This window comes from Podarcis raffonei, chromosome 13 (assembly GCF_027172205.1).
Source record: "Podarcis raffonei isolate rPodRaf1 chromosome 13, rPodRaf1.pri, whole genome shotgun sequence".
NCBI classification, from domain to species: Eukaryota; Metazoa; Chordata; class Lepidosauria; order Squamata; family Lacertidae; genus Podarcis; species Podarcis raffonei.
This window is the reverse complement of record NC_070614.1, coordinates 49,195,724-49,208,920: the sequence shown is the minus strand read 5'-3', so window position 1 is coordinate 49,208,920 and position 13,197 is coordinate 49,195,724. Positions and strand designations below refer to the sequence as shown.

General features: G+C 48.6%; 1 protein-coding gene across 1 annotated transcript; it reads left to right on the top strand.

Annotated features, from left to right (window-relative positions):
- Positions 1–1,285: 1,285 nt before the first annotated feature.
- On the top strand, positions 1,286–5,526 carry CEBPE (CCAAT enhancer binding protein epsilon). The gene is made up of 2 exons (XM_053363814.1): positions 1,286–2,279; positions 5,168–5,526. The coding sequence occupies exons 1-2, from the start codon at positions 1,845–1,847 to the stop codon at positions 5,465–5,467; spliced, it is 735 nt and encodes a 244-aa protein (XP_053219789.1). The 5' UTR covers positions 1,286–1,844; the 3' UTR covers positions 5,468–5,526.
- Positions 5,527–13,197: the final 7,671 nt, after the last annotated feature.

Here is a 13,197-nt window from a genome sequence, read left to right as displayed (position 1 = left end):
ACTGCAGTTCTTATGAGTCCTGGGGGAAGCCACGATGGTCAAAATGGTGTCATGGTGTTTTAAATGTGTGGCTGGTTCGAATCCACTCAGCTACAAGGCTCCTTGACTGATGAGGGGCCAGCCACTCTCATCTTAAGGCAACCTGACAAGGTTCTATGGATAAAATGGAGGGCAGGGGGAGAAATGTGTGTGTGTATGTGTGTATCCTTGAAGTTACTAAAGGAAAGACAATCTATAATGTATAAGAAAGGGAAACAAAACAGGTGAAAGTTAAGTCTTCCCTGACACGGGCAGTCTATCCCCACATCTCCTTCATATGTGGCAAATCCCTACCCCGTGTTTCCATATGGTGATCTACATGGTACCGTGGTGATTATAAAAGAGGCTGGTTCTTTCACTGCAGAGTGAAGTGATTTTGACAACTTTCTATGCAAGGGCAACCTGCCTGGGCCTCCCGCAGGAGGAACTTTTGGAGGTCATTACCAAATTAATTGGAAGGTCTCTGCCAAAGCATCCTTCAGTAAGAGCTCTACACACCAGGTGAGTGGGCACACCACCAAAGGCTTCTAGGGCAAGCCTTCCCTTTCAAACTCAAAACAACTATTTTTGGTTTGTTTGCACTGCTCCATATCTCAGTGCAGTTGCACTACTGGCCTCAGGGCCCCACCTGCTGGTGTTCAGAGACACCGCAAAGGAAAACTACGGCAAGCGTTTGCAAATTTCAGTATGGCCCCGATAGGTGGCAAGGGGGCTTCCAGAAGCAAGCCCCCTGGTGCAAACACTGGCAAAACTGCAACAAAAATTTCAAACCATTGTGCATATGTGCCCCCATTTCTTTCTTTGGTTTAATTCTGTCATTTACCATCCACAGGGGCAATGGGAGCCGTAGTTTAGCAACATCCAGGTTGGACACAGGTTCCTCAGCCCTCTGCATAGCTCAGTGGTAGAGAACCTGCCTTAATAATAATAATAATAATAATAGTGATTATGATGATAGTTTTATTATTTATACCCCACCCATCTTGCTGGGTTGCCCCAGCCACTCTGGGCAGCTTCCAACACATATAATAAGACATCAAACATTAAAAACCTCTCAATACAGGGCTGCCTTCAGATGTCTTCTAAAAGTTGTATTGTTGCATGCAGAAGGTCACAGGTTCGATCCCATGTGGCGATAGGTGCTATTTGAGTGAGGCAGCGTACGGCTTATGGCTGGTGGGGAGTGGGAGGAAAAGTGCCCCCAGGACAGTATGACAGTAATGTGAAGACCCTCCTGAAGGTGGATGAGGATCATGGGAGAGAGACTGCCAGGGTGGAATGAGGCGAATTGCTCTTCACAGGAGCAGGGGTTCACTCAGAAAAAGAGGAAGGAAGGGGGAGGGAGACGAAGGAGGGAAGGAAGAAGACGAGAGAAAGAGGGAAGAAGCTGCAGACCTGCAGAAAGAGGGAACGGTGCACAGAGGGGAGAAAGGAGCAGAGATGAGAAGAGGAATGTGACAGTGACGGAAATAAAAGGTAGAGGGGGGAACCGAGAAGGAAGAAAATTGGACATTCCGAGAAAAGGAGGAACGAAAGAGCAAACAAGATTTTAAAAGTCAAGGAGGGCAAATCGGTGTCAAAGAAGGAAACCAAAGAATCACCTGGAGAGGAAGGGCGCCTCACTTAAGCTGAAGCAACAAGCAACATAAAGAACAACAACTAATAATAATAATATAATTCTGGAGAAATTGGGAGAGGAGCCATTGAAATATAGGAAGGCAAGGAACGAGTGCATTGGGGCCGCTAGCAGACCCGGAAAACACAGAGGAGAGAAGTCACGGAATTTCAGATTTCCACTTGGCGCCATGTCCCAGGGAGGGTATTTTGAGGGCAGTGAGCAGCGGCAATACCAGGCCCTGGAGATGCCCCCCGCCAGGCCCAGTGGCACGGACCTGGGCCCCCTCTGTGAGTCGGAGCTGGCCTCCTACATTGGAGACGAGCAGCTGCTCTCGGAGCTGCTGCAGGGGGCTGGGCAGAGGGGGCCCAAGCCAAGCACCCCCTTCTCCAATTTCTTCCCTGGGGAGCCATACCCCTACTTGTCTTACGGAGGGGAGCGCAAGGTCCTCGGTCCCTTTGACCCGCGGCCGGTCGCTGTCAAGGAGGAGCCACGAGGAGGCGAGGCCGGTCGCGCAGGCGGGCGCCACCCATACAACCCCATGCACTTCTCGCCAGCCCACTGCGCCCAGGTGGCCCTCGCTCAGCCTGGCATGCGGGCCGGACAAGCACTGAGAGTCCTCAAGGTAAGGAGGAGCAGCACGGTCCCCCTCTTTCCAGCTTTGCTTTCACCCTCATCCAGCTTGGAGACTTTCTCAACTCTATAACCAAATTAAAAAATGGTGACCCCCCACTTTGGAGGTCATTGGTGACTACTCACCCTTCTCGCTAAGTCCTCCTGTTGTGGTTGGAGGCAGAGATGCTTCTGAATGCCAGTCGCTGGAAGCCACAGGAAGGTGAGTGCTCTGGTGCTCGAATCCTACTTGCGAGGTTCCCACTGGCTGGCCACTGTGAGAACAGGATGCTTGCTGGGCCCCTGGCCTGATCCCGCAGGCTCTTCTTAGGGTCTGAGCTCCTCCTGACTCCAAAACCTGTCCACACTAGCACAGCTCCTTTCCCCACCCCATCTCTCAAACCTCAATCTTCTTTGAGTATTTATTACTGTGAACTATTGTTATTGAAAGTGCTTTAGAGAGTAAAAAGAAAAAAAGAAAGGGGGGGCAAGCCTGTCCCTTTTGGGGCTTAAATCTATAACCTGATGCACAGCCGAGAGCAGAGGAAGGGGAAGGAAGTGGAGAGAGTGGGAGATGGGAAGAAGATGCAGTTAGGTCGGTTGCACATACTCAGGTTTAGTTACAGCAGAGACTGGGTGCATGGGCAAGAGCAGGGGGTAGCCCATGTTGTGCCCTCCAGATGTTGCAGTTAAACAAGGTCGGAGATCTGCACCATGTTTGTTGCCCCTGGACAAGGGCCTGTTTTGCCAAAGGTTGCACGGAACAGGTGGGTTTTGAGGAGAGGTTTTAAGGGAGCCAAGAGAGGGGACAAAAATGGGTTCTTTTTGGATCCCAGTTCCTTTTTATCTGGAACTATAGGGCTCAGTCCTGAAGTGCTTGCCTCCATTCCTAAAACCTGACTTGCCTGCCCTCTTAATCTGAGACCCCAATATCCCTCGTCAGCCCTTGTGAATGCAGTCTCTGCAACACTGGGATAAATGCATGATATAAGCTATAACCCACACCAAGAAAAAGGGGAAAGGAGCTGAGCTTAACAGAGGTAAAAAAAACCCTCCTTCAACGGCTCCTTTAAAGGGCCCTTCCCATGACTGCGAGTGAACGAGAGATGATTTTGTGAGATGATGTGCAGTGAACCAAGGACCTATGATGGAACAAGCAACCAACCAGGTGAAATTAGGTAAAATACAGGGACCACATGAGCTTCCAGCAAAATACAATATTACCAAAAAATTGCAGGACTATTTAATGCAACCATTAAAAGACACTGCGAACAGGATATTAAAAACCTGAGAGATTCCAGATACATGGAAGAAGGCATATATCACAGTGACTTCCTTTAACCTAAACCAAGGATCTGTGTTACAAGCACAGACTTTCTCAGAAACAAGGTTTTGTAGTGGCGCAGCAATAAAACTGCCAGCACACGTGTGGAAGCTAAGCAGGGTCTGGTTTGGTTGCAGATTGGATGGGGGACCAGGTTTCTGCCTTGCAGAGGGTTGGACTGGATGACCCTGGGGCTCCCTTCCAACTCTACAATTCTAGGAGTCTATGAGAGGGATAGGTATTGCTTCCAGAGCAGGCTGGGCCCATAAGGGCACCTGGAGGCACAGCCCCACCAACCTCAGCCAGCCCCACATGCCTGCCTACCTTCTCCTTCTTATTTTATTGCTATTTATTTGATTATTTCTTCGATTCTTGCATGCACCCATTCCAAGGAGTGGCCCTGCCTGCCCGCTTCCTCCTTCTTAGGGTTATCTTTGCAGAGCTCGGCAGGCAGGAAGGTGGGGACGAAACTAGAATCTGCTGTATCTCTGCCTGCCATTGGCTGTGGTTCCACTTACGGCCCCACCAGTTTCAATGGTCACCAGCTGCCGCTGCTTATCCCAGAATCCAAGGGTGTGGAGCCCATATCTGGAGCATCTGGGAGAGCCCTCCTACGACCAGCAATCTCCATCTTGGCACGGAGGGCGTTTCTAGGCAGCTGCATATTCTGGGATGGGTGATGCCTCTTACAGGCAAATGTTTTGCAGTGTCCACCCACGTTGTTGGCATGAAAATGCCAACCTGTATCTTTTCCCCAATTAACCCTGATTTATCCATTTCGGGGGAAACCAAATAAATTAAGTATCCTTATTATTAAAATCTGTTTTAAATGATCTATTAGTGATATCTGAATGATCCATTTACAGTATTAAGTATTAATTTTTATACTGTTTTAAAGCAGGCTACACTTTAAGCATGTGTGTGTGTGTGTGTGTGTGTGTGTGTGTGTGTGTAGGGCCACACTTTTGTGAAAATTTGGTTTCATAAAAGTATTGGCCAGCTGTGGGTTTTGAGGCCCAATGCTTGCGCGCGCGCTCTCTCTCTCTCTCTCTCTCTCACACTCACACACACACACACACACACACACACACACTTGTGCTATTGTCCCTAACCCATGGAAGGATCTATCCATTTCAATTGTCTTGGTTTCTTGCTTTTTCCAATATTAAATTCCATTCTTTGCATCTCTGCGACAATGTGAGATTTCAGCAAGACTCCTCGTGAAAATTCACTGGCCTTTTAGTGCGATTTTCTCCTAGTAAACACATTTTGTACGCAGTTTTGACTACCGTACACCTTTTGCAAGAGATTTCCCCAATATAATGCATTTTTATATGTTTTTTGGGGTTTTGTTTTGTTTTTGCTAATACAGTCATTATTACCTTACCCTAACGTGCATTTTTGTAAGCACTGATTGCCTGGAGAACTGCATTGCAAAATTCAGAGAGTTCCAAAGGACGGTCACGTTTTGCTTTTGCAAGCTGTTTCGGAAACCTGCAAACTTGAATAAGTTTGAGTATGAAGCAAATAAAATCCCTGACTTTTGGCCCTTCCCGCTCCTCCCTCTGTCTCCGCAGGGCCCTCCTTGCAGCCCGTCCCCGCCCTGCACCCCCAAGGGGAAGAAATCGGTCAACAAAGACAGCCTGGAGTACCGGCTACGCCGCGAGCGCAACAACATCGCCGTGCGCAAGAGCCGCGACAAGGCCAAGCGCCGGGTGCTGGAGACGCAGCAGCGCATGGTGGAGCTCCTGGGCGAGAACGAGAGGCTGCGCAGCCGGGTGGAGCAGCTGGTGCAGGAGACAGAGACCCTCCGTGACATTTTCCGCCAGATGCCTGAGGCGGCCGGGCTTATCAAAGGGCTTGGGGGCTGCAGCTGAAGCCGGCCGGGTGGGGTGGGGAGCGAGGAAGGAGGTGGCGGCACTTAAAATCAAGAGGGGGGTGGGTGCGTGCAATTTTGAGTGTGTAAATAAAAGGGTCTCTCATGGCACATGTTTCCTTTAGTGATGTGTGGTTTTGTTTTATAGGAGGGAATTAGAGGAGGGCTATAGCTCTGTGCCAAGGCATCTGCTTTGCATGCAGAAGGCTGTAGGCTTCTCCGGGTACCTTTCTTGACTTAATAATAATAATATATTATTTATACCCCGCCCATCTGACTGGGCTTCCCCAGCCACTCTGGGCGGCTTCCAGCAAAATATTAAAATACAGTAATGCATCAAACGTTAAATGCTTCCCTAAACAAGGCTGCCTTCAGATGTCTTCTAAAAGTCTGGTAGTTGTTGTTCTCTTTGACATCTGGTGGGAGGGCGTTCCACAGGGAGGGCGCCACCACCGAGAAGGCCCTGTGCCTGGTTCCTTGTAACCTCAGTTTTCGCAGGGAGGGAACCGCCAGAAGGCCCTCAGTGTGTGCAGATTCCACCTCAACATCTCCAGGTATTTTTCACAGCCTTAGACCCTGGGCGGCCATTGCCGGTGGAATGTAGACAACTCTGAGCTAAACAGGGCAATAGTGACTTGGAATGAGGCAGCTTCCCATGTCACGAATTGCACCCACAGCCCCATCTGCTCCCATCTGCTAATGGAAGAGATGCAGGGCTCTTTCCACTAGAGATGCTAAGGACCAAACCTGGGGCCGCATATGCAAAACCACTGAGCTGCTGTGGGGAAGATAATTAGGGTGTAAGGCTGGAGCAAGTGGGTCAGCAGCAACCTGAGGACCGATTTATGCATGGCATGTTTTCAATCCAGTGCTCTCTGCACTCAGCGCAAGGGCCAGGCCAAGCTAGTCCTCAATCGCCATGCAAAAATTGCAGTAGCAAAGTACTTTAAATCAAGAAAGAGCCACCTTTGCAAGATGTGGGACCTTCACAAGATCAGGGTGGAACGGCACCGGCAGCTGGCATCCTTGGGCAACTGCCAGGGCCCACAGCTGTGACCACTCCTTATGCCTGCTCGGCCACCCACTTTAAACCCAGCTTTAATTTCCCACAATGCTCCTGGCATAGCCTTGCTCCAGGGCGCTGTGATAAAATCAAAATGGCGGCTCAGTTAAGCCACATGGGGCTGCTTGGAGTGCCACTGTCCTCTGCAGTCAAGTAAGCCCACCAGGGAGGAGGCTGCTTAGTTCGGAGCCCTGTTATATGAGATCATTGATTTCAATGAGTAGTCTGACTTCTCCATAAATCCTTAAAGCACTTATTGCCAGGGCACACGCCCAGGTTACATGTCTAAAAATCCTAAAATGAGAACTGCAGACTTGTGTGCAAATGGCACACTTCGTAACAGCCCCTTCAAACCTGGAGCCGGGATTCGAACTCAGATCTCCCTCCTTGCTGCATCCTCTCCCTTTGCCTGCCTGGTGCCCTCCAGATGCTTAGAATTACAACTGTCTTCAGTTCCAGCCTGCACAGCCCAAAATATTGGCGGGGGGGACATCAAGTAGGCGAAGCTTTCCCTATAAAACCTGACCCTCCATTTCTTCTTGTCACCTGGAGGAAACCTAGACTTCTCCTTGGGTTATACAGAGCCGATTTGTGGCATTGGGGGGAGGAGTTGCAAGAAGGCCTCAAGCTCAACATGGACCCCAGTTTTAGACCCCAGAATGCCAATTTTGGGGCATTTGATAAATTCCATAACTTATTTTTCAACCCCACTGGACTAAAAGGGCGAGCTCCTGCCGTCGGGACGGAGATACAGGACGATGAAGACAAGAACGAGCCGTCTTAAGAACAGCTTCTTCTCCAGAGCGATCTCGGCCCTGAATGGGAAGCCTGGACTTTGAAAGTCATCTAATCTTCCTTGCTGTACTATACTGTATTGTTTTAATTAGTGTTTTTATGGAGCAGTCAAGTAATTTCGTTGTCCCTGAGAGGGGGCAATGACAATAAAGATATTATTATTATTATTATTATTATTATTATTATTATTATTATGAAATAACAAAGAGGATGGAACAAAATAATTAAGAGGAAAGGTTGCAGCATCTGGGGCTTTTTCGTTTAGGGCAAAGGCGACTAAGAGGGGAAACGATATAATTTTATATAAAATTACGGATGCCCTCGAAAAAGCACGTAGAGAAAAGTTTTTCTCCTCTCTCACAACACTCGCTGAGATTCAATGCATCTGAATGTTGGAAAATGCAGGACGGATAAAATAAAGCAAATAGACTTTGGAACTGGCTCCCACAGCATGGCGCTTGAAGGGCACTGAACAAATTCATGGCTTTGGATGGGGGTGCATCCAAGGTCTGTCTCTGACACTCGGTACCTGGAATAGGAGCAGGAGGAAAGGGCGCGTTCTCACAATCTGCTCCTAAGGGTTCTCCAGAGGCAACTTTGGCCCCTGCATAGCAGCCAGAGGCCAGACTAGACAGGCCTTTGGCCTGATCTGGAAGGGCTCAGCTCCATCTCTTGCCTTGAACCTGGACGGAGAGAAACTTTCCCTTACAATCCTGAAACTCAAGAGCCATCAGGTTGAAACTGATTGACAGTCGCTTACAGAGCTCTCTACGCCCTGAGATGTGCTGATGGCCAGGGTCTTGCAGAGCCGGGCAGAGGCCTGGGCCAGGTAGACAATGTCCCCGCCCTTTTTTTTTACCCTGGGGATAACTGAAGTCTTATAAATAAGTAAGTACTGTATATAAATAATTTTCACAAAAGTTATGCTGACAAATAATTTTATTTCAAGGCTTGAACCGTATCTGCATATAAAGACAAAATGGAAAATATAGATATACAGTGGTACCTCGGGTACTTAATTCATTCCAGAGGTCCGTACTTAACCTGAAACTGTTCTTAACCTGAAGCACCACTTTAACTAATGGGGCCTCCTGCTGCTGTCACGCCGCCAGAGCACAATTTCTGTTCTCATCCTGAAGCAAAGTTCTTAACCTGAAGCACTATTTCTTGGTTAGCGGAGTCTGTAGCCTGAAGCGTATGTAACCTGAAGCGTATGTAACCTGAAGCGTATGTAACCTGAGGTACCACTGTACAATAGTGCTTTTTAAAAATACATAGGGAATGTATGCTGACCAAGGCCCCCTTTGGAATTGGAGGCCCAGGCCAAGTGGCCCATATGCCCCCCCCCCGTCTGGGCTTGGTGATGGCCGCTGGCTTAGATTCTTCTTTGCCTTGTGGGACTCCGGGGCCCCTTTCTTTGTGCTCATTTCTCTCTGTTTCTCTCAGACACACACACACACACACACACACACACACACACAGGCAAGGGTTGCACAAGCTGGTGGTTGATGTTACAACCTCTGGAGAGCAGCTTTTTGGATGGAGGTGAAGCGACGTTTGCTAGCCGCCCTGCCTCCCTTGGACTCGTGCATCACCAAAGAGACCCCCTGCACCTAGCGGAAGCCCCCGGTACTCGGGATTTAGGGTTTTCTCATTCCCTCTTTGCCAAGGGTTCGGCTCCTCGTATCCCAAATTTGCTCACTGTCCCCGTCCAGGCAGGGGTGCAAAGGAGCCGGCCTCAAGGTAAGCCTTGCGTCATCTTGTGAAATAACCTGTTACACCACCGAGAAGGAGAAGGATCTCTGCCACAAACCACAAGCTGTTCTGCTCCCCCATCCTGCTACAAACACCCCCCCAACTCAACCTCGCAAGGGTGTCCTCACCCCCCAACCCAAGACTAGAACTGGGAGCCCCAAGTGGAGAGACAGACGGCCACCCTCAAAACCAGCTCTCCCCCCGACCGAGGCCGGGACCACGGTAAAAGTGCAACCCTCCCGGAAGGCGCAATGGCCCCCTACCCGCCACCTTCCCTCTTTCCACACCGTTGAGGTCTCCCCACCCCCAGGCCATGGCTCATTGCAACCGGCAGGGTTTGCGAAACTCCTCTCCTGAAGTGTTTCAAGGGGAATGGGAGGGAGGGAGAGGGGAGAATCCGTTCCAACATTTCTCCGATGAAAATAGGGGCGCCCCATTCCATCATGATCATTTTACTATTGTGATAAGAATTTTAAGGTCTTCGATATTTATTAAATGTTTATAAATGTACCAACCAAGCACATGTCTGAAGCAGCACAGGAAAACAGCCATGAAGCCATTTTGGCTCCCAAAATGACCAAATGTTTTCTCTGCAAAGTCAGAGGAAAATGGAAAAGCGTCCCCATTGTCTTTTCCTTCACAAATCCTGTCTTAAGGGCACATTTAAAATATGAATAGGGTGTGAGCCTGTGACCTGGCTCAGGAACTAAGTATTTATCGTTACAAAAGACTGGCCAGGCTCTTCAGGCAATCAAGTGACCATTAAACAGGTAACCTGGCAGACAGGAGGTAAACAAAGCACTCAGATTTCTGCTGTAGACCACCCTTTCTGTGATGTATGTATGATGTTTCTGGGGGTGGTCTTGGACTCCAGGGAGGGAATTTAAATGTCTATATAAGGGCAGGCACACTTTTGTTCTGGGTTCCTCCTCCTTTCCTGTGTGTGAGGGGAGCACCCTGTTGTAACAGATCAATAAAGATCAAGCTTACTAGCTGCTTTGCTTCTCAATATTCTCTGGTTGGCCTCTGTTATTTTCTCCTACCAATAGGGAACCTACGTAAGGATTCTATATGGGCGCTTGGATACCCCATAAGGGAAAAGGGCAGATTTTTGTTTACAACACTATTTATACCCCACATATATTGATGGCTTACCCCAGCCATTCTGGGCAGCTTCCAACATGTATAAAAAACATAATACAACATTAAACTTTTTTTATTTTTTAAACTTCCCTATACAGTGGAACCTCAATTTTCGAATGTCTCTGTTGACAAACATTTTGGCTTTTGAACACCGAAAACCCGAAAGTAACCACTTTGGTTTTTGAATGATTTTCAGAAGCTGAACATGTCACGCGGCTTCTGTTTTGAGTTTCCCTATTGTACTGAGGCTTCTGCTTTCAGTTTTCGGACGTTTCAGAAGTTGAACAGTCTTCCAGAACGGATTACATTCAAAAACCGAGGTTTCACTGTACTAGATTGCCTTCAGGCGGCTTCAAGGTTGGATAACTTCATACCCTCCAACATGTCTCCAATAAAAACGGGGACATCCTAAGGAAAAGCGGGACATTCCAGGATCAAATCAGAAACCGGGACGGCTTCTCTAAATCAGGGACGTCCCTGGAAAACAGGGACACTTGGAGGGTCTGCCAGAGAATTCTGGGAGCTGCGGTTTTTAAGGGTGCTGAGGGTTGTTAAAAGACCCCCTATTCCCCCTCACAAAGCTACAATTCTCAGATTTCCCCGTCATGAGGGATTTATTGTTAAACCACTCTGGGAATATTGCAGCTCTGGGGTCTTGTAACTCTAAATGTCTTAAATTAAATAGTGCCTTTTACGCCCAAAGGGGAAAACTAGTGCATTCTCAGGTAGGCTTCAAGTCGCGGGTTCAAGAAGTCCCCCCCAGGCACTTTTGCCTGAAAAACACACGATTTAGGGGCAAATCGGAAGAAACATCAGTCAGGTTTTCTGTAGATTGGTGTTTGTTCCGATTTAGCAGCAAACAGGGGGTTTTCCTGAGGAATGCAGCGGGACAAAAATAAAATAAAAATTAAGGGATAGGCCCTTAATGCGGAGTAGAAATACCACAGAAGTGATCTGCCACAGAGGTTTTTCCAAAACTTCTTTGCCTCCAGAGGGGAGGGATGAAATAATCTGGCAGAGGAGGGTTTAGGGGGTTTAGGGCAGGGGAACAGGAAGATATAAGTTTATTGTGAAAAGAAATCACAAGAGATAGGTAAAAAGAAAACACCTACTATGAGAGGCACAAGGGGGGATAGGAAGAGGAAAAAGAAAAGAAAAGGCCTTTTCTTCTTAGAGACTCTGGAACAGCAAATTCTGCCTAAATTGGTGAGTCTGAGAGACACAATGCCTCCAGAACAGACAATACAGTAGTTTCTGTACTCATCTTGAGGAAAAGCTGAGCTGTGGAACTCCTTGCCACAAGGAAAACGCTGTGGCAAAGGACTTCGCGATTTCCAGAGATGGATTAGGTGTTAGCAGAGAGATGTCAGTCATTGCCAACCGACTATGTCAAACCATTTTGTGACAAGTGGGCCTCGGTAATTTCCATCCTTCTCTAGTGGACCCTGAGGGGAGAAGGTCTGAGATCCCTCGCAGCGCAGGAGACCCCCAGTTCAAGGAAAAGGAAGTTACCAATCTGTGGGTGGAATTTGGGGTTGGTTTCGGGGCTGGGGGGAGAAGCCGTCTTGCCCTTTGCCTCAGGCCAGCAAAATGCCCTGGGCCAAACATGTTTAAAAGAATCTGATAAGTCTCCAGGGATCCCAGGACACTGTTTGAAAACCACTGTGAAATACATTGTGAAATGTTAGGCCTGCAAGCATCAAACCAACAGCCATTGCGCCTCAGACTTGGGACAGGGCTGCAAGGGCCTCTGGTGGCCACGAGTGGAGTTAACACAGGACTTCCTGATAGGCATTTGCCTTCAAGGCCTCCAGCAAAAAAATGTATTTACCGTATTTTTCGCTCTATAACACGCACCCGACCATAACACGCACATAGTTTTAAGAGGAGGAAAACAAGCAAAAAAAATATTCTAAACGAAACAGTGGATGTATGATTTTTGTGATTCATGCTGTGGCCACAGACATGTGATCTGACGGTGAGTTTGGGGTAGCCCAATGCAAAAATCCTGAGGATCCATGTGGATCCATGCTTTGTAACCACGTTTTTGCACCACTGCGGCCCCAGGCAACAGTTGGTGTGTGATTTTTTTGGTGCAAGCTGTAGCCATGGACATGATCTGTGATCTGATGGTGAATTTGGGGTGGCCCAGTGCAAAAATCCTGAGGATCCATGTGGATCCGTGCTTTGTAACCACGTTTTAGGTAGGGAGGGAAGGAAAAGCACTCAAAGGACAAGGAGCACGCGTGGGGTGGGTGGAGAAGGGTGCTGCTAATAATGCAGGAGAGGGGTATAAGGAGAGAAGGAACACGCGTGGGGTGTGTGGAGAGGGATGCTGCTAATAATGCAGGCGAGGGGTTTAAGGGGAGAAGGCTCCTCTCCTCTCCCACTTTGCTCCTTTGAAGCAAGCAGGCTCCCTGTCCCTCTCTCCTCCCCACTCCCCACTCTTCTCCCGCTTTGCTGTTTCAAAGCGAGCCACGGAGGAGGGAAGGAAGGGGAACCATGGATCCTCTGCTCACGACTGCAGCAGATCCCTCTGCCATCTGTAGGCATTCGCTCCATAACACGCTCAGACATTTCCCCTTACTTTCTAGGAGGAAAAAATTGAGTGTTATGGTGCAAAAAATACGGTATTTCCCTCCACTGCTACTGGATCCTTTCAACTGGCGATACATGGAATCGAATCTGGGACGACTGGCTTACTATTTCTGCCAGTTGCCTCAGCTGCTCTTGGAGAAAGGCCCGTCTAGTTCCAGCATCCTGTTCTCAAATAAATACTGTACATACATGGCCACGTGCCATGGATTCTTGAGCTGTGATTCCTGCATTGCAGGGGGGTTGGGCTAGATGACCTTTGGGATCACTTCCAACTCTAGAAATCTACGATTCTGTACTTAGAGCCTTCAAGGGCTGCTCTTTAGGCACGCACTGCAAGGCTTGGCTTGCAAGGCAGCTGAGCAGGCATGTCGCCGGCT